Source organism: Capra hircus, chromosome 2, assembly GCF_001704415.2.
Source record: "Capra hircus breed San Clemente chromosome 2, ASM170441v1, whole genome shotgun sequence".
Taxonomy (NCBI): domain Eukaryota; kingdom Metazoa; phylum Chordata; class Mammalia; order Artiodactyla; family Bovidae; genus Capra; species Capra hircus.
In genome coordinates, this window is record NC_030809.1 from 36,605,918 (window position 1) to 36,630,318 (window position 24,401).

Consider the following 24,401-nt stretch of genomic DNA (forward strand, 5'->3'; position numbering starts at 1 on the left):
AGAAGCCTCTTTCTACTGAGGCTTCCACCTTATATGGTAAAAAATAAGATTTGAACACAGAGGTGTGTCATCTACAGTCTAAGTGTTTAACACTCACCTTTCATTTGTTCAAATAGCATGGAAAATCAATATATCATCTCCAAAAAGTAATAACGTATAAATAAAAGCCTGTAACTATTCAAACTGCTAAAAACAGTACATATTTCTTTAATTTTTTAAATATTTAGGACAATCTTTATGAAACCTTTTTTTACCCTTGCCTACAAAGTCATATTTTGAAAAGTACTCACACCTTTTCTTGAACTCTTTGAGGATGCAAAGTCTACTACAAGCAATGCTTTATAAAAACAGAGTCACTTTCATTCTTGGCATACTCGCAAATTAAATGATAGCTTATAAAGTTTACAAAGGACTTTGATATAGGTGGGATTTTATTTTCACACCAGAATCCCAGAGACACAGTATTTGAAATCCCTGACTTGACAACTTGGTAAAGAACTTGCTAACTCAAGACCCAAACCAGTACCAGGCCAAACCAGTATCTAACTCCAAACTGAGTGACTCGACTATTAAATAATGGTTCATCTGAAAGCACTTATTGTTGGCATCACTGTTTGTTGCCTCTTCTCAGTACTGTATTTGGACACTGCCAAACAGACCCTTCTGTGACATGGAGACAAAGGACCATAGCAATATGGCTTGTTGAAGGCGAATCTAATGTTAAAGAACATTTCTGTGATCTTTACGAAATTATTTTACACAAGCAATTATCAGATACCTTAAGAAGCCTTTTTAAATAAACAAAAGAGCTTCTTCCCTGCTTTGTTCAAAAGTGCTAAGGAAAAAACTCAGAACAAGAGAGGGAAACAAAGAGGAGGGAGGGGCCCCTTAGAGATTTAGATTTGGAATGTTAATGAATGTGTTATCTAAATCACTTAGATGGTTATTTTTTAGTATTATTGCCACAAGATTCCAAGCTCCACTTTACATTATGGGAAACATCTCATCAAGAACTCTATTCTTTACTGTAGATGACCTGGAGAGCACAATTGTGAGTTTCTTTACCCTTTACACAATAGAACTGGGAGATTATCATCAACTTTCTATTCATATTTTGTGGAGGTTATCTAATTTATGTGTGTATATATTTATTTATTCTGACAAATTGGTCTTTGTCTGCCAAAGCTCCCTGTTTAAGCCAGATTGCTCTGATGATTTCTCCTGCAAAGGTTTGAGAGAGAAATGTTCTATTTCTTTGTCAATAAGGATCGATGGCATTTTGAGAGGTGCAGAATATCCTTTGATTGCTCCATGAAACAGACTGGAAAAGATGTTCATAGGTAGTGGGGGGTGGGCTCACTCATCAGCTTTCCTTTGTGCAATTGCTGCACTTGCACACACCCTCATCACAAGCATCGTGTGTCAGTCCCTTTTCTCCTTCACCTGCCCAAATGAAATTTTCCACTGTAATTCTAACACAACAGTGTTCTCAGGAGAGGCTAATGTGTGCATTGTAGTTCTCACTCAAACATTGTAGACAGATGGCTGTGAACCACCCTCTCATTATACTTTAGCAAAGGCTGAATTGAGAGATGGATTCCCCTGGAGAAGGGAATGGCAACATATTCCAGTATTCTTGACTGGAGAATCTCATGGACAGAGGAGCAGGGCTGGCTACAGTCCATGGGATCACAAAGAGTTAGACATAGTTGAGCAACTAACACTTTCATTTTCAGACCACCATGGGAAAAATTCCAAATACTGTGACCTTATCCCTTGTAAAATGTTTTGACAAAAGAAGTACTGTAAATTTGAGAGGGAAAGAAAATAGAAGTTTAATTCACAACCAGTTTGGTTTGCTTTGTCTAACAAGAATCATAGACATTATTTAGTAACTCCATATTTGTTTTCCCTCTCTGATAGAAAAGAATAATATTTAACATTCTTTGCATAATGGAGATGGTGAGATGTATACAATTAAAATTTATTTGGAGTTTGGTGTAATTTATTCTTATTTAGAGCTAGGTACTATAGTTTTATGTTATGTAGACCGAGATTTTGAATATCCTGAGTTTAAATGACTAAACTCATTCTTTAACTCCTCAGTTCAGTTGTTCAGTCATGTCTGACTCTTTGCGGCCCCATGGACTGCAGGATGCCAGGCTTCCCTGTACATCACTGACTCCTGGAGCTTGCTCAAACTCATGTCCATGGAGTTGGTGATGCCATCCAACCATCTCATCCTCTGTTGTCCTCTTCTCCTCCCACCTGCAATCTTTCCCAGCATCGGGGTCTTTTCCAGTGAGTCAATTTCCTCGGATGGACCAGTGTTACAGCACCATGTCACAGCTCAGTTTTATTTAGAAAGCAAAGGAAAATATATCCTTGAGGCATGAGGGTGGGCCGACCCAAAAAACGCGAAGAGAAGTTCCCTGGCCCAATTTTAGCTCTTTTTATGTTTTTTTCTCCTCTCCCCTGAGCCTGCCCTATGTAAACTGGGCTAGCCAGGAGGGCTGTTTGGTTTACCTGAGGTTCTCACTCAGGTCCTCGGATCTTCCTTTCTTCTGTTCCACGGGCTTTTCCTTTCTTTGACTTTTAGCCACCATCATTCTGGACTCCTTTTTCCTATTCTAACTGCCTAACACAGTTTGACATAAGTGACAGTTTTGAGAAAATCAGCAGGATTTGGGTACCATTTGGATGTTGCAGAGTGAGATAGAGAATTTAAAGTGACACCAAATTTTCTCAATGAAAGGTTGAGAAAATGTCAATATTACTACTAGTGTATGAGAATAGAGAATGTATAATAAGGAAATATATTCAATATTTTGGAATGTAAGTAGATACAGATGTTAGATACTTGGGAATGTATGTCTAGAATTCAAGTGAAGTTGAATCTTGGTTTGGATGATTCCACTTGATTCATGATATATCGGTATTGTTCTTGAGAGTAGCTTTTGTAGAATATAGAACTAATGGAGAACAGAATATGATTGAAGATTAAAGGCAGGCAGTGGTATAATTCTTTAATTTTTTTTTTAATTGTAAAGGGAAGAAATGGGATTAAATGTAAGCTCAGAGTGAAAGATTAGTCAGAGGATGCTTTTTAGGATAATAGGCATTCAAATATTCTTAAAGTAGAGTAAGGTAGTGAAATCATAGAGACAGACAATAATAGGATATGGGCAGAGAAAAGTCTAGAAGTAGTTAGCAGAAGATAAGGTCAATACATTTGAAGACAATTTATCTTAAGCAAAACAATGTAATCATTGGCACAAGGAAATTTAAGAGTAAGATTTTAACCCATCAGTCAGACGGGTTTCTCTGTCTCTTGAACACTAGTTAAACTTTTATTCAGCCTAAAGTTTGCAGATGGAAGATGTTCAAACTACCTCTCCTTTTTTTTCTTTTTTTTTCTTTTAGTTCATTGGGAGAAAATGTGTTTTTTTAAGTAATTTGTAAAACTTGCAAAGTGTGCTAGCAGAACATGTACTTGGAGATCTCACTAACTGTTTAAATCTGGGCTTCAGTACTTATTATTAATAGTTTTGTAAACTTGAATGACTTCACCTCTTAGTTTCCTTTTCTCTAACTCTAGGTTCAAATAACACCTACTGTTGATCTTTTTAAAATGCACATGAGAGTTCCGAGTTAAGATTTTTTTGTGGCAGAATGAGGACTGCAGCTTGGGACACTGCCTTTCAGATAGCTCTGAGAAACAACTCCGAGGAGATAAAGGAGGAGCTAGGATATATAGAGTTTTGCAGCTAAGGGCAGGTAGTCAAGTAGTCGGAAACATCAAACGATTACTGTTAATTAAAGGAACTAGATTTGTCATGTTAAGGAATTTAGCTCTTTTCTTGTAAGGGCAGATGCAAGAGTATGGGCTCACTGATATCAATTGTTTGATATGCACCTCAGCTACCTGGGATCAGTTTCCTGTGTTTTCACATCCTGAGTTTTCTCAGGGTTTGCTATAGGGAGTGGCTGCAATCTGATAGCTGCTAGATGGCAGGTATTCTTTTCCTCCCTGAGTGTCCTCAGGGTTCACAGTGGGGAGTGACTGCAGTCTGATGGCTGCTAGGTGCCAGGTATTCTTCTCCTTCCTGAGTTTCTTCAGGGTTCACCAGCTTACTTGTAGAACTGCAATCACTAATAATTGTGATATCCTTGTTACTGATAGGGCAGGAAATAGTCCATATCAGATATCACTGGGCAATGTGAGTGATTGTTGTTTAACTGCTAAGTCATGTCTGACTTTCTTGTGACATCATGGACTGTAGGCTGCCAGACTCTTCTGTCCATGGGGTTGTCCAGGCAAGAATACTGGAGCAGGTTGCCACTTCCTTCTCCAGGGTATCTTCCCAACCCAGAGATTAAACCTGGGTCTCCTGTATTGACAGGTAGATTCTTTACCACTGAGCCACCTTGGGAAGCTCATCTGGGTGATACCAGTTAAGTGTGTTCAGTTCAGTTCAGTTCAGTCACTCAGTTGTGTCTGAATCTTTGCGACCCCATGAATCACAGCACGCCAGGCCTCCCTGTCCATCTCCAACTCCTGGAGTTCACTCAGACTCACATGCATCAAGTCAGTGATGCCATCCAGCCATCTCATCCTCGGTCGTCCTCTTCTCCTCCTGCCCCCAATCCCTCCCAGAATCAGAGTCCTTTCCAATGAGTCAACTCTTCTCATGAGGTGGCCAAAGTACTGGAGTTTCAGCTTCAGTATCATTCCCTCCAAGGAAATCCCAGGGCTGATCTCCTTCAGAATGAACTGGTTGGATCTCCTTGCAGTCCAAGGGACTCTCAAGAGTCTTCTCCAACATCACAGTTCAAAAGCATCAATTCTTTGGCGTTCAGCCTTCTTCACAGTCCAACTCTCACATCCATACATGACCACTGGAAAAACCATAGCCTTGACTAGACGGACCTTAGTCGGCAAAGTAATGTCTCTGCTTTTGAATATGCTATCTAGGTTGGTCATAAGTTTTCTTCCAAGGAGTAAGCGTCTTTTAATTTCATGGCTGCAGTCACCATCTGCAGTGATCTTGGAGCCCCCAAAAATAAAGTCTGACAGTGTTTCCACTGTTTTCCCATCTATTTCCCATGAAGTGATGGGACCAGATGCCATGATCTTCATTTTCTGAATGTTGAGCTTTAAGAGGGGAGAATATGGGAATATCTAGGTATCATTGGGAGTAAGGGTTGAGCCTCTTTAAGAAAAATACTGCAAAATAAAAATCTTAAATAAAAAAAGAAAGGATATAAATAAACTTATTTACAAAACAGAAACAGACTCAACAGAGAGCAAACTTATGGTTACCAGGGGAGAAGGGTGTCGGGAAGGGATAGTTACTGAATTTGAGATTGACGTGTACACACTGCTGTTTTTAAAATGAATAACCAAGGACTTCCCTGGTTGTCCAATAGTTAGGGCTCTGTTCTTCCCATGCAGGGGGTACAGGCCTGATCCCTTGTCAGGGAACTAAGTTCCCACATGCTGTGTGGCCAAAAAAAAAAAAAAGGCATAAAATGGATAACCAACAAGAACCTAGTGTAGAGCACGAGGAGTTCTACTCAATATTATATAACAACGTAAATGGGAAAAGAATTTGAAAAAGAATAGATACATGTATATGTATAATTGAATCACTTTGCTCAACACCTAACACTAGCATAGCATTGTTAATGAACAATAATATAAAATAAAAAGTTAAAAATACTAAAAATCCTACTTTTTAAAAGTTTACCAAATTTCCCAGACCCTGAGAGAAGTGATGCAACTGAAGAGCCTGAAGCTTTAAACTTTACCGCTTCAAGGTAAATTCGCTCTGGGTAGAGAAGGTAAGGTTATATGCAGGAGTAAAGACTGCTGGGAATGTATGTGTTCCAAGTTACAAATAGCACTTTAGTGAAAACTTCCTCTGGGGCTCCCAGTATTTGGAAACTCAAGATGGATGGGGTGGGCCCCAGAAATTCAATATAATAACAAAGTGGTGCTTCCTTCCTCTCTTCTGGAGGTGGATGATCTAGCATTTTTAGAAATTGTATTTGTGGGCTGCTAAACACTTTATGAATGTTCACTTGACCAAATGCTTAGGATGAGCTGTTTTTGCTCTTCTCTTGACCAGAATTTCCAAGCAGGAAAATATGAAAGCATTTCAAAGCAAATAATTCACAACCTGGTCTTATGTCAAGCTCTCTTGGAAATATCTTCTCCTCCTGCATAACTGATATTCAATATGCTTTTGTATGGAAACAGGTTGGATTAAAATATCCTAAAAGTGCTGTCAGTGTGCTGATTTTATTTCTAACTGCTTTGGCTACCTTTCAATAAGAATTTAAGAAATCAGTCTTAAATGATCAAAACCTTCTCTTCTCATTTATTGTTTTTGGCAAAATCTGAGCTACTAGGTATATTTTTAACATTTAGACAAGTAAATTTGGGAGAAATGAGGGAAGTGAGGAACTAATACAACTATTTGATTATGTATTTAAGGAGCTTGCATTCTAAAAGATAATATTTATGAAAAATAAATAATTTCTAAAATTCTTGAATATATATTTACAAATAAAAATAGTAATGATTTTTATGAGAGCCTGGGAAGTCTAACATTTAAGACTTATGGCATGAAAGACAATCAGCCACACTCTCCTTTGTGATTATATTCATTAGATCAAGTATTAATATTTTATTTTGTCAGAACATAGCTGCACCTTTGCATAACATTTTCTTTTAGATGTGATGAGTAATAATTGTGCTACTATTAATACATAATAAAGGACCAAGTGGCCTGGAAAATAAACCAGGGGCTTTTCTTGTCTGTCTAGCACTTTTTTTGTTGTTTGTTTGGTAGACCTTGGGAGAAAGCCTGGGGTATACAATATGTGGAAAAATCTAATCTATTTTTCCCAACTCTAAGTCATTTATCAAATTATTTCAGATTGCAAATCTAAGCACTTTTCTATTATTTAGCAACTTTCTTTCCAAGAGGTGTCTTTCTTAAAAGTGTTTAACACACTTTTAAAATCTATAAAATGCTTCAAGTCTTAACTTATTAGAAAAGTAACACATAGGAATTCTCTCTCCACCAAATGGGGTAGGAGAATTCAAACATTTCTTACATTAGTGTGTGCTTCTCTTAATGTGCCAGTTTTCCCTGAAAACATCAATGATCTCAAGGAATAAAAAAAAAAAATTAAGCACACATTCCAGACTGAGGACTTCTCTTTGCCCTGTTAACAGTGCCTTAGCATGAACTCTGAGACATATGAGGTGTCTGTCTGAATCAGTACAAATGATTCGAGAAGATCAAGGCCAACACGTGGTCAGCAGAGATGGGAGTTTCTAATGTTTGGCTTTCATTGACTCTGACACCCTCATCATCAAAAGAAAACAAAAGTAATGAAGATTTTATTTCAATTTATTAAACCTCTACTATTAGGTCATTCAGTTAATTTTATTTTAGCTGCTTAAGGAATTAATTATTGAACATTTAATATGCACATTTCTGTATCTAAGTGCTGAAAGAGGATCGTGCTTTGATTTACTGCTGGCTAAGAAAAGCATATATATTTTTTTTTTTTTCAAAGAAATGTTTTACAATGACTTTAAATGATGTGCTAACCTATATATATATATATTCAAATGAAACATAAATCATTTTTGTTTGTATCAATAACACCATCCCCTTTTGATAATGTTTTCAAATGTGTGTGCAAGTGCTCAGTCACTCAGTTGTGTCCAATTTTTTGTGATCCCATGGGATCAAGACCATCCCCATGGAAAATAAATGCAAAAAAGCAAAATGGCTGTCTGGGGAGGTCTTACAAATGAGAAAAGGAAAGATATAAGCATATGAATGCAGAGTTCCAGAGAATAGCAAGAAGAGATAAGAAAGCCTTCTTCAGCAATCAGTGCAAGTAGAGGAAAACAACAGAATGGGAAAGACTAGAGATCTCTTCAAGATAATTAGAGATACCAAGGGAACAATTCATGCAAAGATGGGCTCAATAAAGGACAGAAATGGTCTGGACCTAACAGAAGCAGAAAATATTAAGAAGAGGTGGCAAGAAAACACAGAAGAACTGTACAAAAAAAGATCCTTATGACCCAGGTAATCACGATGGTGTGATCACTCATCTAGAGCCAGACATCCTGGAATGTGAGTCAAGTGGGCCTTGGAAAGCATCACTATGAACAAAGCTAGTGGAGGTGATGAAATTCCAGTTGAGCTGTTAGAAATCCTGAAAGATGATGCTGTGAAAGTGCTGCACTCAATATGCCAGCAAATTTGGAAAACTCAACAGTGGCCACAGGACTGGAAAATGCTCAAACTACCGCACAATTGCACTCATCTCACATGCTAGTAAAGTAATGCTCAACATTCTCTAAGCCAGGCTTCAGCAATATGTGAACTGTGAACTTCCAGATGTACAAGCTGGTTTTAGAAAAGGCAGAGGAAACAAAAGTTCCAAAAAAACATCTATTTCTGCTTTATTGACTATGCCAAAGCCTTTGACTGTGTGGATCACAATAAACTGTGGAAAATTCTGAAAGAGATGGGAATACCAGGCCACCTTACCTGCCTCTTGAGAAATCTGTATGCAGGTCAGGAAGCAGCAGTGAGAACTGGACATGGAACAACAGACTGGTTCCAAATAGGAAAAGGAGTACGTCAAGGCTGTATATTGTCACCCTGCTTATTTAACTTATATGCAGAGTACACTATGAGAAACGCTGGACTGGAAGAAACACAAGCTGGAATCAAGATTGCCGGGAGAAATATCAGTAACCTCAGATATGCAGATGACACCACCCTTATGGCAGAAAGTGAAGAGGAACGAAAAAGCCTCTTGATGAAAGTGAAAGTGGAGAGTGAAAAAGTTGGCTTAAAGCTCAACATTCAGAAAACGAAGATCATGGGATCCGGTCCCATCACTTCATGGGAAATAGATGGGGAAACAGTGGAAACAGTGTCAGACTTTATTTTTGGGAGCTCCAAAATCACTGCAGATGGTGACTGCAGCCATGAAATTAAAAGATGCTTACTCCTTGGAAGAAAAGTTATGATCAACCTAGATAGCATACTCAAAAGCAGAGACGTTACTCTGCCGACTAAGGTCCGTCTAGTCAAGGCTATGGTTTTTCCAGTGGTCATGTATGGATGTGAGAGTTGGACTATGAAGAAGACTAAGCGCCGAAGAATTGATGCTTTTGAACTGTGGTGTTGGAGAAGACTCTTGAGGGTCCCTTGGCCTGCAAGGAGATCCAACCAGTCCATTCTGAAGGAGATCAGCCCTGGGATTTCTTTGGAGGGAATGATGCTGAAGCTGAAACTCCACTACTTTGGCCACCTCATGCGAAGAGTTGACTCATTGGAAAAAACTCTGATGCTGGAAGGGATGAGGGGCAGAAGGAGAAGGGGATGACCGAGGATGAGATGGCTAGATGGCATCACTGACTCGATGGAAGCGAATCTGAGTGAACTCCGGGAGCTGGAGATGGACAGGGAGCCCTGGCGTGCTGTGATTCATGGGGTCGCAAAGAGTCGGACACGACTGCACGACTGAATTGAAGTGCTCAGTCACTCTGTCGTGTCCAATTCTTTGTGACCTCATGGCCCACCAGGCTCCTCGGTCCATGGAATTTTCCAGGCAAGAACACTAGACTGGGTTGCCATTTCCTACTCCAGGGGATACTCCCAACTCACGGACCGAACTTGTGTTTCTTGTGTCTCCTACATTGACAGGCAGATTCTTTACCACTCAGCCTCCTGGGAAGCACTTCAAATGACATACATGATCCTAAGGCTGCAAAATGAACTCTATCATCACACAGATACAAAATAGGTAACTGTATACTTTTATTCTAGTATACAAGAAACATATACCTGCTTGGTTTACAGCATTTAGTATAGTTTTTTATGAGTAATACTTGGACAAGTCACCCTTCCGCTGGATTTTTTTTTTAATTACTAGAAAAAAACACCATATTGCACATTTATATAATACATTTTTTTCAAATACATTTACCTTGAACATGAACTTACAAAACTCATAAAGCAGGCAGACAGACATTATTATTTCCATTTTACAGAAGAGGACATTAAGCTTTGAGTAAAATTTATCTACAGCAACAGAGCTGGTGGGTGGCAGTGCTCTTCCCCATTCAAGAGCTGTCCTTCTATAGCTTCTTTCCTTCCTAGAGACTTAGAATTTCATTTATTTATAACTTTAATTTTTCTATACTGTGTGTCAGTTGCTCAGTCATGTCCAACTCTACAATCCCTGGACTGTAGCCCACCAGGCTCCTCTGTTCATGGGATTCTCCAGGGGATAATACTAGAGTGGGTAGCCATTCCATTCTCCAGGGGATTTTCCTGACCCAGGGATAGAACCCAGTCTCCTGCATTGCAGGTGGGTTCTTTACCATCTGGGCCACCAGGAAACCCAGTCCAATACTGTTTAACCATAATTATTATTTTTTTAAAAAAAGGTCTTCTGAAAAATGTTTAATAAATTTTAATTATTCTGATTCTTCCTGTCTGTTATGCACAGAAATGTAGGTGGATGGTATGTACAACTTAAAATGAATACTTGCAGAGATCTGTGTTTGAGCTTATGAGCCCAAACTACACTTTTCATCTGCCTACAGGCAATTTATCCTCAGCATTCGTCTTTCCTATTGTTCTTACTTAATTTATATTCTTCAGGATAAAGCAGAAGCTGAGTTTCCTAGACCTCCAAAGCATTAGGAATTACATAGATGTCTCAAGGGAATGTTGTCATACTAGTGATAGAATCCTGATGTTTTATAACTAGATGCAAAATATCCATTGCATCTGGAACCACTCATTATTTGTAAAAATACATTTTTTGGCCATTAGAAGTAAGACTTTAAACAATGCTTCCAGAAATAGTAGCTAATTGACAGGAAGAGTAAGTGTACTAGATAAGATATAATATTCAGATGATTGTATTGGGATTCAGTTTCAATTTAGGACTCACCCTGAGTATCTGTAGAGTAAAATATGTACAATATATAATTTAAGGAATGTTAAAATTCTTTATTCTTTAAAACATGTCCCACTGCCTGAGGTCTTGAAAGTGAAAAAAGTGAAAGTGTTAGTCGCTTATGCCTGTCTTACTCTTTGCGACCCCATGGACTAGGACTATAGCCTGCCAGGCTCCTCTGTCCATGAAATTCTCCAGGCAAGAATATTGGAGTGGGTAATCGTGCCCTTCTCCAGGGGATCTTCCTGATGCAGGGATCAAACCAGGAAGGCCCTTAGATTCTCATTAATAAAGTCAAACTTGAAGTTTAAATATCTTTTCCATCTATCCATCCTTTGATTCAATATCCTTTTACTAAATATTCATCACATCTATGTTCCTGAACTGTGCTAGGTATGAAGGATATAATAGTAAATTTAAGGCTTCTTCTAAATAGCCTGGGGCTTTGGCTCAGATGGTAAAGAATCTGCCTGCAATGCAAGAGGCCTGAGTTAGATCCCTCGGTCAGGAAGATCCCCTGGAGAAGAGACTGGCCACCCATTCCAGTATTCTCGCTTGGAGAATTCCATAAACAGAGGAGGCTGGTGGTCTATACTCCATGGGGTCACAAAGAGTTGGATCCAACTGGGCAACTAACACTATCACTTTCTTCTAAATAGATTCACAATCTAAGAAAGACAGCAAACTAATGAAGTAAATAAACGATTAGAATAAAATTGCTGAATTACTCATATGGGGTGCAGAATAGGTTCTTGATAGATATTTTTGAATCAATAATTACATATAAACAGGGCAATGATAGCATTCCATAGAATTAATATGTAATCAAGATGAAGCTACTAGAAAGAAATGTTTAGGAAACAATTGGAACCTGGGCAGGTAACTGGAGGTAATAGAAGTCATGGATCATCAGGAACTGCTGGTGCTTTTTTTGACTGGAGGCATATGATGAATAAGCAGAAAGACAAAGCTGGAAAAATTGGCAGGAGCCATAGCTATCAAAAGCCTTCATGCCCCAAGAAACTGAGATTTGTTTTAACCTGAAGCCAAAAGGGGTCTTGTAGGTTTTTAAGCAGGAAATGAAGTGTGAATATTAGATTGGAATGAGGAGATCAAGGAGACCAATTAGAAAACTATTATAGTAGTTTAGTCAAGAAATGTGGTCATCATTAAGTTCATTGCATGTGCTGTGCCTGTTTTCCCTAGAGTCCTGGTTTACTCCTATTACTCCTGACTTAATTATTTATAGCATTTTCTTTTATCCTCAAAATTTCCCAGTTACAATGCTAAATGATTTCGTACCTTAACATCAGAACTAAAACAGTATCAATGAAGATGGAGACAATGGTTGTATCCTTGAGGTATTAAGATGTTTCAATGGGTAGACGTTGGATGCTTGTGAAGAATGAGATAGAGGTGAAGTCAAAGATGGCACTGAGATATTTAACTTACACAAGTAGATAAGTTGATACTATTCACCAAGCCAAGAAAGATAAGAGAATTCCATTTAATGTCAGGAGAGGTGATGTTCGTTTCAGTTTTGGAAAAGTGACATTTGAAAAAGCATGGAACATTCCAGTGGAGATGTCAGGTCAGCAGTTAATTATGTGTGTACAGGTTGGTACTCAGTAGTTCAGTGTTCTGTGAGGTGGGACTATTTATGATCTACTAAGGCAATGGCACCTCACTCCAGTACTCTTGCCTGGAAAATCCCATGGACAGAGGAGTGTGATAGGCTGCAGTCCATGGGGTCGCGAAGAGTCAGACATGAATGAGTGACTTCACTTTCACTTTTTACTTTCATGCATTGGAGAAGGAAATGGCACCCACTCCAGTGTTCTTGACTGGAGAATCCCAGGGACGGGGGCGCCTGGTGGGCTGCCATCTATGGGGTCGCACAGAGTTGGACACGACTGAAGCGACTTAACAGCAGCAGCAGCAGCAACCACCAAATTGAGAAAATTCCCCCAAACTAATTAGACTAAATGGATGCCCTTAGCCTAGCTACAGCCAAATCCGTGAGAAGAGAATAACACTACAGATTAGAGAGGGGGTTTTGAAATATGAGTTACTGACTTAAAATGGTGCATCTTTTTTGAGATGATGCAATAGCCCCATTTCCTATAGAACCAGGACTAGAATCACTGGACTCTGGCATCTATTGCTGCTGCTAAGTCGCTTCAGTCGTGTCTGACTCTGTGTGACCCCATAGATGGCAGCCCATCAGGCTCCCCTGTCCCTGGGATTCTCCAGGCAAGAACACTGGAGTGGGTTGCCATTTCCTTCTCCAATGCATGAAAGTGAAAAGTGAAAGTGAAGTCACTCTGTCATTAGGGAGCAATAAAAAAAATATGGACTTGAAGTTGAAAAGGAAACGTGATAATCAGACTTCACTTCTTTAGAGTTTCACCTGCCTTGTCCCGATTCAGTTATGCAGACATAATCTAAGAAGGATAGCAAGCAGATTGTTTTTGTTTCATAGTAAACCATAAAAGTATTTTTCTAATTCGGCCTATTGATTTTTGTTGTTGGTAACTAGATGTGTGACCTTGAGCAAAGTCACCTGCCGTCTCTATTACCATAGCTGAAAATAGGGAGAAGGAGATTGGGTGATCTCTGGCATCCATGTCAGATTTAAATTAGACACTCTAGTTTCTAGTGTTTCTAGTCTATTTTATATTTTGGCTTCATTTTTTTTTAAATTTAAATTTATTTATTTTAATTGGAGGCCAATTACTTTACAATATTGTATTGGTTTTGCCATACATCAACGTGAATCCTCCATGGGTGTACACGTAGTGTTAGCTGCTTTAGAAGTTGAAAGAAAATTATTATGACCATGGTTCTGGCTAATATAGGTAGCAAACAGTTTAAATAGCAACGTAAAAATATTGGTCTTTTTTTTTTACTTCAGAAAATTCCAAAGTGGTTCACAAATAGATGCAGGAATTCTTTGTATGTTTTTCTTCTTCCTTTTGACATGCGGCAAAATCACATTTGGGAGATTTTAAAAAATGGTATAAATGCCTTAGACTATGGGCAACCAGTTGCTGTGGGGGAAAGTGTTTTTCTCTTGGGGTACTGCCTTCAATCTGATATTCATTCTGGCTCAGATCAGTTGTAAATACCAGCCAGCTTCTGTGAAATGTAGCTGGTGTTTGCTCTGGGCTGATGGGACAGCCATGTACTGTTTGCTCTGTCGGTAGCTGTACTGGAGTGTGCACAGTACATTATTCAGATCAGCTCGCACAAACCAGATGTCCTAATTCCAGGTGGGCTGTTAGAAGTCTTTTTACTTACAGCAACAGCTGTACCACTTCGGAGCCTGAAGAGCAGTAGTTCGCCTAACCAACCATTGTTACGAATTCACTTTTCTCTGGTAAACAGTTGGCATAAACTAGCACACCTGAAGGTATTTCCAACCTGATCCACACTGAAATGATAGGAACATGGAAAGCATTATCTGTATTAGGTTAAATTGTTTGCTTGTTGCCGACACTTATCATTTAAGACACTGAATAAAATCTACATGCCAAAATTAGAGTTAAAAATTTGTAGTTGTATTTTCTATATTATTTGTTTCCATCTCCCAATACATGAACTATGCCCATCATATTTTTATATTCTTACACACAGATTGCTTTAAATACTGTCATAGTTATTTTGAATATATAGTAAAACTTTTCCGGTGTGGATTATTGCTAAAGAGGAGGTTGAAATATAAGGTGCTTCACTGTTGCCTTATTATTTGCAAGTAAATAGTATAACTCCAAATAACCACAAAAGAAACATTTCCAAGTGGAACTCTTGTAAATGATGCTTTAATGAATATGATTTACTTCCTGATATATAATATCCACATGTGAAAAAGAGTAGAGACAAAGCAAAACTAAGCCCACAAATAAACTAACGACCTATAAAAGAAAATTTGTTGGTTTGAATCAATTAAATAAAACTTTATTATCTTGTTTTAAGCTATTAATTTTCTTCATGTATGTATGAATATATATATATATACATGCATGCATATGTGTATAGATCAGTTCAGTTCAGTTTAGTCACTCAGTCGTGTCTGATTCTTTGCAACCCCATGGACTGCAGCACACCAGGCCTCCCTGTTCACCAACTCCCGGAGTCCACCCAAACTTATGTCCATTGAGTCAGTGATGCCATCCAACCATCTCATCCTCTGTTTTTCCCTTCTCCTCCTGCCCTCAATCTTTTCCAGCATCAGCGTCTTTTCCAGTGAGTTAGTTCTTCACATCAGGTAGCCAAGGTATTGGAGTTCAACTTCAACATCAGTCCTTCCAATGAACACCTAGGACTGATCTCCTTTAGGATGGACTGGTTAGATCTCCTTGCAGTCTCAAGGGACTCTCAAGACTCTTCTCCAGCACCACAGTTCAAAAGCATCAATTCTTCAATGCTCAGCTTTCTTTTTAGTCCAACTCTCACATCCATACATGACTACTGGAAAAACCATAGCCTTGGCTAGAAGTACCTTTGTTGACAAAGTAATGTCTCTGCTTTTTCATATGCTGTCCAGGTTGGTCATAACTTTCCTTCCAAGAAGTAAGTGTCTTTTAATTTCTTGGCTGCAATCACCATCTGCAGTGATTTTGGAGCCCCCCAAAAATAAAGTCAGCCACTCTTTCCACTGTTTCCCCATAATTGTGATTTAAGTAAATCTTTATCAATAGTATAAAAGGAAACATATTATACCCAGACCAAGTCTTAGCATTTCAAATTCTAAAGTAATGGCATTCATGATATTCAGAGTGCCTATAGGTTTTTTTTTTTCATTTTGTCCTATAGACTACTTAATTTTTAAGCTATTTCTGTAATTTCCATACATTATCTAATTATATAAATAGAAGTGAGTACTATGAAAGTGAAAATATGTCAATTGACAATAAGCATATGTATAATTGCTGTTTAGTCACTAAATCATGTCTGACTCTTTTGCAACCCCATGGACTGTAGCCCACCAAGCTCCTCTGTCCATGTCCATGGAATTTCCTAAGCAAGAATACTAGAGTGTGTTGCCATTTCCTTCTCCAATCAATCTTCCCAACCCAGGGACCCAACCCATGTCTCTGCATTGGCAGGTGGATTCTTTACTGCTGAGTCACCAGAAAAGTCACATCCAGATGTGCTCTTGCCTCCCCAGAGCACAATCATTTATTGCATACATACTAAGGTACTCCACAGATACTCCATTTAGAGAAAAGGGAAAAAAGAAAAAGAAATTCATATACTTTAAAAAAGTTTATGGGAGATAAGTCTGCAAGATGCTTTCACTTTAATGTTAATCACATTTTATAACATTTAGCAATCAATGATATGAACTTCAGGCAGAATATTCATTTTACATACATGTAATTTGATAATTGGAATTGATCTTTCCCTTTACTTTTACTATAGCTCATTTTCCTTTTGAGAGCTAAATAAACTGAGGGTTCAAGAGATTAAGGTAATTGTTTAAAAATCTCATGGTTCAATGTCAAAAGCTCAAGAATACAACCCTAGAGATAGAAGGACCTCATGTGGTCAATTGCTTCATGTCGATGGTACTTTCATCTTCAAAAGTTACCTGACCTTGGGGACTTGCTGGCAATCCAGTAGTTTAGACTCTGCACTACCAATGCAGGGGGTGCGGGTTGGATCCCTGGTCAGGATCTAAGATCCCACCTGTCATACAATGTAGCCAGAAACAAACAAATAAAACCAACATCAGAGAAATAAAACAATCAAACAGTAATGTTCTCTTGACTTCCCTGGTGGCTCAGACGGCAAAGCATCTGTCTACAATGTGGGAGAGCCAGGTTTGAGCCCTGGGTTGGGAAGATCCCCTGAAGAAGGAAATGCCAATCCACTCCAGTAAGTTGCCTGACATCAATGCATTTTTTTTAAATGTATTAAGAAATCTTCATTAAATAATCTTCATGATTTGGGATAAAAAAAACTCTCAAGCAAAGAGATAGACTACTTTTGGATGCACTTGGAAAATTAGTCAGATGACCTGAGAATTTGGACACAGTAAAGGCTCAATGATTTCCTTTAGATTCAAACAGAGACACTGCAGTTGAACTATATGTTCTCAAAGATAAGTTTAAAAATTTGAGAAAATGACTGTACCTTCTCTAACTGAAAAGAACTGCTGGGAAATCCTTAAGGAAACCCCTAAAAATTCTCCTCTTTAGATTTTTAGATACATATGTCAACTAGTAGCTAAAGTGATAATTAGGAAAAGGTTCAAATATTACAATATGTTGGCAAAAAGAATGTAAACAAAAGAAAGATGCAAAAGAAAGTTGCCAGAACAAAAAATAAAGATATATTTATCATCTTCATCCCAGGATGAAGAGATATAAATTTTACATGATTACTAATATCAAGAGAAGTGACAAAATTCTTATTGTTCATCTTAAAATCAAGCTAAGGAATGCTGGCCCTAGTGTAAAATCACATTTCTTTATAACCTTTCTTTTTTGACTGTGCTAATAATGTTCTTCAACTTCATCATGTAACAAGAACATATGGAAAGGTATAAAGTGTGGAGTTTTCAGCTCCCATTTTATTGACTCATCTAACCATGAGTATTTAAACAGGGAATGTCCTCTTGTTCTACTAATATTTGGAAAGGCTACAGGAATTTCTGCCTGAGGAAACAATAGCTTACTTAGCCTTAGTGGAGCAGGAAGAGGAATTTATTGACTAAGCTTGGACTAGGAATAATAAGTCCATCAGCAAGAGTCCTGTCATGGAAAATCTTTGTGCTCTCCCATTATTCAGAACCATCTCCTCCTGCTTCAGGGTTAATTTTTGCTCTTGGTAAGGTAAGTAATCTACATAGACATATATATGAGCATCTGTTCTTCCTTAATAGTCCATCTTGTTGATCTAAAATCATAGTTTATATATATATAAACACACACATATATTCTCTATTAGCACTTAACATTCTACATCTAGTAGCTTTCCTGTTTAAGTCCTTTGAGTAAATTAAAATGCAAATAAGATGAGAGGACAACATTGTAAGCCATTATCAGTATTTTAAAATTAAGTCTAGTTACTTTTTCAAATTTCTCCTTTAGGTTAGTTTTTCAGAAGAAAGATAAGCCATAATATCTTATTTGAGAGAAGAACTGAAACATTATAGAGTGGCAGAGAGGGCAGAGAATAGAAATGCTAAAGTCAAAATGTGTATGTGGAATAATGAGAAGGTGTTAGATTCAAGGAGTCTTACACCAGTGGCTGTGTTTATGCATGGGAAGAACTTTAAAATTCCCTGGTCCTGTTTCCTCACCTGCAAAATGGGAGTCATAATTTTTACTAATGATATTTATCTTGAAAGTTCATATGAATACATAAAACTTAAAATATTCTAGTCCGTGGCATGTGGTAGGTTTACAATGCATGTTAGCTTCCTTGCTATTTCTCAGTTTTCCTAAGAGAAGTAATATATTCACCTGTGAAACAGAGTGGACTTTATAATTAAGTTCTAGGGTTAGTGAAAAGTGAAAAAAAGATGAAAGCCCAAGTTAATATGCCTTCAACTGGCACACAGGGTCATTGTAATTAACTTATTTACTATAATATTATGTCATTATATTATCTATTATTATATCATCATTATTTTGTGTAGAGTGTGTGCATGCTAAGTTTCTTCAGTCATGTCTGACTCTGTGTGACCCTATAGACTACAGCCAGAAGACTACAGGCTCCTCTGTCCATGTGATTCTCCAGGCAAAAATACTGGAGTGAGTTGCCATGCCCTCCTCCAGGGATCTTCCCAACCCAAGTACTGAACCTGCATCTGTCTCCTGGATTGGCAGGCAGGTTCTTTACCTTATTGTCAACCTGGGAAACCCTGTTTGTGGAGAGTAAAATAGTTTTTTTAAAAGTAGCATCGCAGATAATCAAACTAAATAGATAAATGAGTGCATTAATAAACACATATAAACAGACAAAAAACATTTTGTGTAACATATATGTTCACACATATGCATGTGTATGTGAGACAACTGCCTAAATTCAATAGGTTTCTCCAGTTCTTCTTGGTTTGGGGAATGTGAATATATTTTGTTTTCTTCCAGTTGTCTTATGAAAAATGAAGATTCAAAATCCAAATGTCTCAAATGCTGGTGTGTTGAACTCAGTTGTAAAAAAGATAAAGAGTTACAGCCAAACATCAAAAATTGTTCATAATACAAAAAAAAAAAAAGGCATTTTCTCTGTCCACTACCTGACCTGTGAAATGGAAAAATGCCCATCAGTGTTAAGGATGCATGCCAAAGAGGATAAAAAATTGAGAACTCTTCATACTTAATATGTGCAAGTGTCCAGGTAATAAATCAGTGCTGATGGATTAGCACCATCATACAGACACATGCCATTTTAGTTAAAAGGATTTAGGGTGATTCTTGGCCCTAGAAACTTTAATCCTATGGCTAATATTGAGAGTAACAATTATCTGAAGATTAAAAAAACTCTCATTAAGCACATCTTTAATTTAAATAGAAAGTAGGCATTAAGCATGTCCCTTTGTTTGTTTCCTAAGAAGATAGATTTGTATAATATTTTTTGAAAATATGATGGTTAACGATTCATCTGTTTAACAATTTAAAATTTCACTGAGTTAACAAGGTAAAATTTCATAGGAATAATATAATACTTTTAATTAAAACAATAAATATGAGAAATGCAGCACATGTAAGAAGACAAAGGTTCAAATTTTTATCGTTCAGTTGAAAAGTAAATTTTAGGACATGGTGTATGGAAATATCCATTTAATAGTGTATTTGATATATTTGCTGACATTTGCCTTCTCTATAACCCCTGGGACTTGAGTCCAAGTTAATCATACAATGTCCCAGTGATTACGGCCACAAATTAAACTTGACTCTCTTCATCACCCTTACATAGTTCCCCACCAGGAGCAAGCTCCGTATCACCTGCCAGTTTATAGCCCACCTCTTTCTATCTTTGTCCTGCGGACAATAAATCCCCTTGCCAGTTAATTGAACAGATGTACCCAGTGCTGCTTCCTGAAGATCCTCAAAGCCAGGCTTTGATAGACAGTTTAGAAAGTGGCACAATAAAATAACAAAAGCCTTTTAACTGAGAGCACTGCTTTGTTATGCTTAGAACATTAAGGTCACTCCAGCTCATTCTGATCGTGGGGATCTTAATTTTTACTCAACCAATTTACTTGCAGCTGTCATTCTTTCCAGTAGTAAAAGTTCAGCTCTTCAAGTGTGGGGAATTGGAGGGATGGTTGTGTGGGGAATGAGAAGAGCTTGTTACAAACTAAAAATGGCAAAAACAAGTAAAATCTGGCTTGGCTCTCAAGTACAAAAAGTTATTTTCAAAGCCTATAAATTATGACATAGTGATTAACATGTAATTTAAATATATTTAAACAACAATTATATCACATTTCCAGCCCAGCTAATTGGCCTCACAGATGTTCCCTTGTAGATGTATTGCCCTTCCAGGGAGATACGAATGAGGTGCTTTTTATCATGGAAAACAGAAAAAAAAAGCAAATGGAAAAAATGGAAACAGAAACATAAAAAGCAGCCAGTAACCCTAAAAACAATGAACACTAAGGGGACTTTGCTTAGCATTTTTTAATGGTGAAAACTAGGAAGAACATGAAGACACTCTTATTACTGTGATGGTATCTGGCACTGTGTCCAGAAGCAGAGTTGGCAGGTTGCTGATGGAAAGACTTATAAATGCAAGACAGCAGATGCATTCAAATAAAGCATGGCCACACTTCCTGTCTTGGAACACACTAACTGCAAGAGATCTAGTTATTTTTAATATGATGCCTTTACAATTGAAGATGGCCTAGCCCAGATAATGAATATAGATAATAAAGTATTTCCTGATGAAAAATGACTTTTAAGTTATTCTTTTGATCATTTATCTCTCAAGTTTTATAAAATGCTAAACATGTAGCAGGCAGTGCTATTTTTTCAGCCACAATTCAAACATTACCCAGTATAACAACTCTTGCAAATAAGAGGTCAAAGAAACACTGGTGATTATGAATACTTTGAAATACTTTGCCTTTTAATATATAATCATAGAATTGAAATAAATTCACTCCAGCCTCACTTTACTCTTGCTTTTTTCTTTCAACAATCTCAGGAAATGTTTGATCGTACAATGTAAACTGGGAAAGGCCACTGGCCAAGCCTTTTCTAGTATATCATGATATCTCTAGCATTGAACATAATCCCTATGCTTTTATCATAGAAATTTTACAAATATTTACTAAATGCTTGCCAAATAATTCAAGTTTAATGAAAGGGTAAAGCCAAGATTTTTAATATGATAAAGTTCCAGCAGGCGGGTATCATATTTTTGTACCAGCTCTCTATTTTAACATATCATTGGATTATATGGAAAATTTCCTTCTCAAATTTATGAACAAATGAATTAGATTTAGTAACTTTCTGAAAGAGAGCAAAGTATATTTCAGGTGATGTGGAAGACAGGTAAGCATTTTAAAATGCTTCTTTGATGAGAAGCCTTGGCAGTTTGATTGCTTGAATTTAAAAATCTGATTTAGCAGGTGTGAACATTTAAATTTTATATATCCTCTACATTTGTATAATAGTGCAGAGTTTACAAAGCTTATTCATATGTAAAATACCTTATTTCTCCTTTAAGAATAGGTATCTTCATTAAGAATAAGGTAAAGAGGCCAAGGATGAAAATAAGATATTTCATAATTGACCATATCACTTATAATTGGGACTGGAGCTCAGTCCCAACAATACCATATAACAATCTGTCTACTCTACAAAGCTCCTCCTATGCATTACATAACAAATATATACAAATTTCCACATTATATCCTTTAGTGTGTTGTTAGCTATGTTACTAGAGAAAAAAAGATTAAATATTTTCTATAATATCACGTAAGTGACTCAATTATAGGCAGAGTTAAAATCTAAACTCAGTGTAGATGTTCAGAGTTTGTTCCCTTAAGTTCAGAAGACTCAGTTAAGGAAAATTCTATTATCTAGCTGCTATTAATTTGTATTAAACAGTTAATCTCTGTGGGACCATATTCTTAGGTTGTTCTGTCAATCTATAAATTATAAAAACATCGACCTGGAATAAGATTTAGCTCTGTTTTATAGATGTTTCAAGATGTTGTCTTTAAGGTTTATTTTAGTCATCTCTATTCACTTAAAGCCAGAAGGTATAGAATGAAAGGTTCACAAAACCAACTGTTTTTACCTTCATTATTCATTATTCAAGTGCCTTGAAAAGTGCCTTGTGCATACACAGATAGTGGTTTCTCAAGAAATGTGCTTAATAAATGATTGGTATTTTATATATTATTATATATATATATATATATTTCTCCTATATATATATAGGAGAAGGCAATGGCACTCCACTCCAGTACTCTTGCCTGGAAAATCCCATGGGCGGAAGAGCCTGGTGGGCTGCAGTCCATGGGATCGTGAAGAGTCGGACACGACTGAGCAACTTCACTTTTACTTTTCACTTTCATGCATTGGAGAAGGAAATGGCAACCCACTCCAGTGTTCTTGCCAGGAGAATCCCAGGGACGGGGAGCCTGGTGGGCTGCTGTCTATGGCACACAGGGTCGGACACGACTGAAGTAACTCAGCAGCATATATGTATATATATATATATATATATATATATATATAAGCATTCATTCATTAGTCACTGAAGTGACTCAGCATCATATATATATATATATAAGCATTCATGTATCTCCTGTACTTAGCCTAAAGAAAGTTATCCTTAATATTTTATCATATTTTTATATTGACTTTTATTTAATCCATAGGTTAGAGTTGTAAGCCATAAGAATATGTCTTTTTGGTTTTTTTCTAATTGCAATCTAATTTCAACTGATTCTAAATACATAAAAGTAATGTATATAAAGCATGTTTCCAGGAAAGAAACCAGTTTTTCAAGATTTTCTGCTGTTTGTTCACTTAAAAATAGACTAATGAGAAAATATTATTTACCCTTTCTATAAGAAAAGGTTGAGAAGCTGCCCCTTAGCTGAAATGGTAAAGAATAAATGTAATAAGAAAATTGAAATCTACTTCTATCTCTTTTTAGATAAGCTTCTTATAGGAGAAAAGTTAATGGGGGTGATATGTGATCATTCCAGTCACCTAAAGTATAACAAAGGAAAGCATTCCTTGTTTATAACTCTAGTTTATTATTTACTACTTTTCCCTTTCAGTGTTCATCAGAAGAATATTTATTGTCAACATAGTTTTTTAATGCATTTAAAATTTTTCTTTTAATTTTCCTTTACAAGGATTAAATTATACATAGTATTATCAAAATATATAAGTAAACTTTCTTTGAGATCAGAGTACATAAAATTTTACTGTTTAGCAAACATCACTGTTGTGCATGTGTTCCCTATTGGTTCATACGACTCATGTGGCTTTTCTTTTTCTTTTCTTTTATTTTCCATTCATATCACCTCTTATTATATCCATCATCCCATTTTTCTTTCCTATTAGAGTGAAATTGGACACAGCCCTCCTCCTGCCTACACCCCTATGTCAGGAGTAAGTATTTCACAATCAACCTTCATCTTTTAGGATTTTGGTCTTTGCCTATCATGTTTCCTCTGTCTTGTCTCACCATAATTTCCTCATTTTGCCTTTGCCAACAGTGAGTTAAGAATTTACTGTAGCTTGTGTAGCTGCCTATGTAGATATGTTTTATCTCAGTAGATAATCCAGAGCTGAGATATCATTCATCTACAGTAGCTTTTGATTTTCATCTGAAAACTTTACCTGGGCTCATACAATATGCTTCTGGGTGAGGAGGTTATCTTTATTTCCATGATTATAGGTCTTGCACTAAAAAGTCAGAATTTTGGTGATGATTTTCCAGTTATGTACTATGGACTTAAAATTATAGTAACAACAGCCTAGAAGGCATAAGGAACTATTACTATTCAAATTTCATCACTGTGCTTCTGTTCATAATGGCAACTGCCTATAGTTAATGACATTGCCATTTGTCTTGAAAATTCACTTTGAATTTTTACATTAAAAATAGGCAGTTGTGGGAAAGAATATGAAATACTTTTTATTAGACAATGTGTTAGGTGGTTGGTAAAACTTAAACACATATTTCCAAGTTGTTTTCCCACAATTGATTTACTTTATAGGGCAAAATTGGAATTTTAGGTGTTTCTAGTCTATAACAGACTCATTAACTATTGGGGGAAAAAAAAAACAGTAAACTCTGACTTTGCTCTGAAAGACAAACTTCTGTATTCTTTTGGTTATTAACATCGATGTTTTTGATTGCTATTCCTCCCAATAACTTTGGTCTCCAAATGTGTTTCT

The 24,401-nt window shown here is 36.9% G+C and overlaps 1 protein-coding gene across 4 annotated transcripts in view; it reads left to right on the forward strand.

Annotated features, from left to right (window-relative positions):
* ERBB4 (erb-b2 receptor tyrosine kinase 4) overlaps window positions 1–24,401 on the forward strand; it is a 1,297,156-nt gene that overhangs the window by 1,260,723 nt on the left and 12,032 nt on the right. For 2 of the 4 annotated variants that reach the window (XM_005676493.3, XM_005676492.3), the window contains exon 26: window positions 23,562–23,609. The exons of the other annotated variants lie outside the window; for them this stretch is intronic. In XM_005676493.3, coding sequence (XP_005676550.2) covers window positions 23,562–23,609 — 48 coding nt within the window. The remainder of the gene's footprint in view (window positions 1–23,561; window positions 23,610–24,401) is intronic. 4 annotated transcript variants of the gene reach the window in all.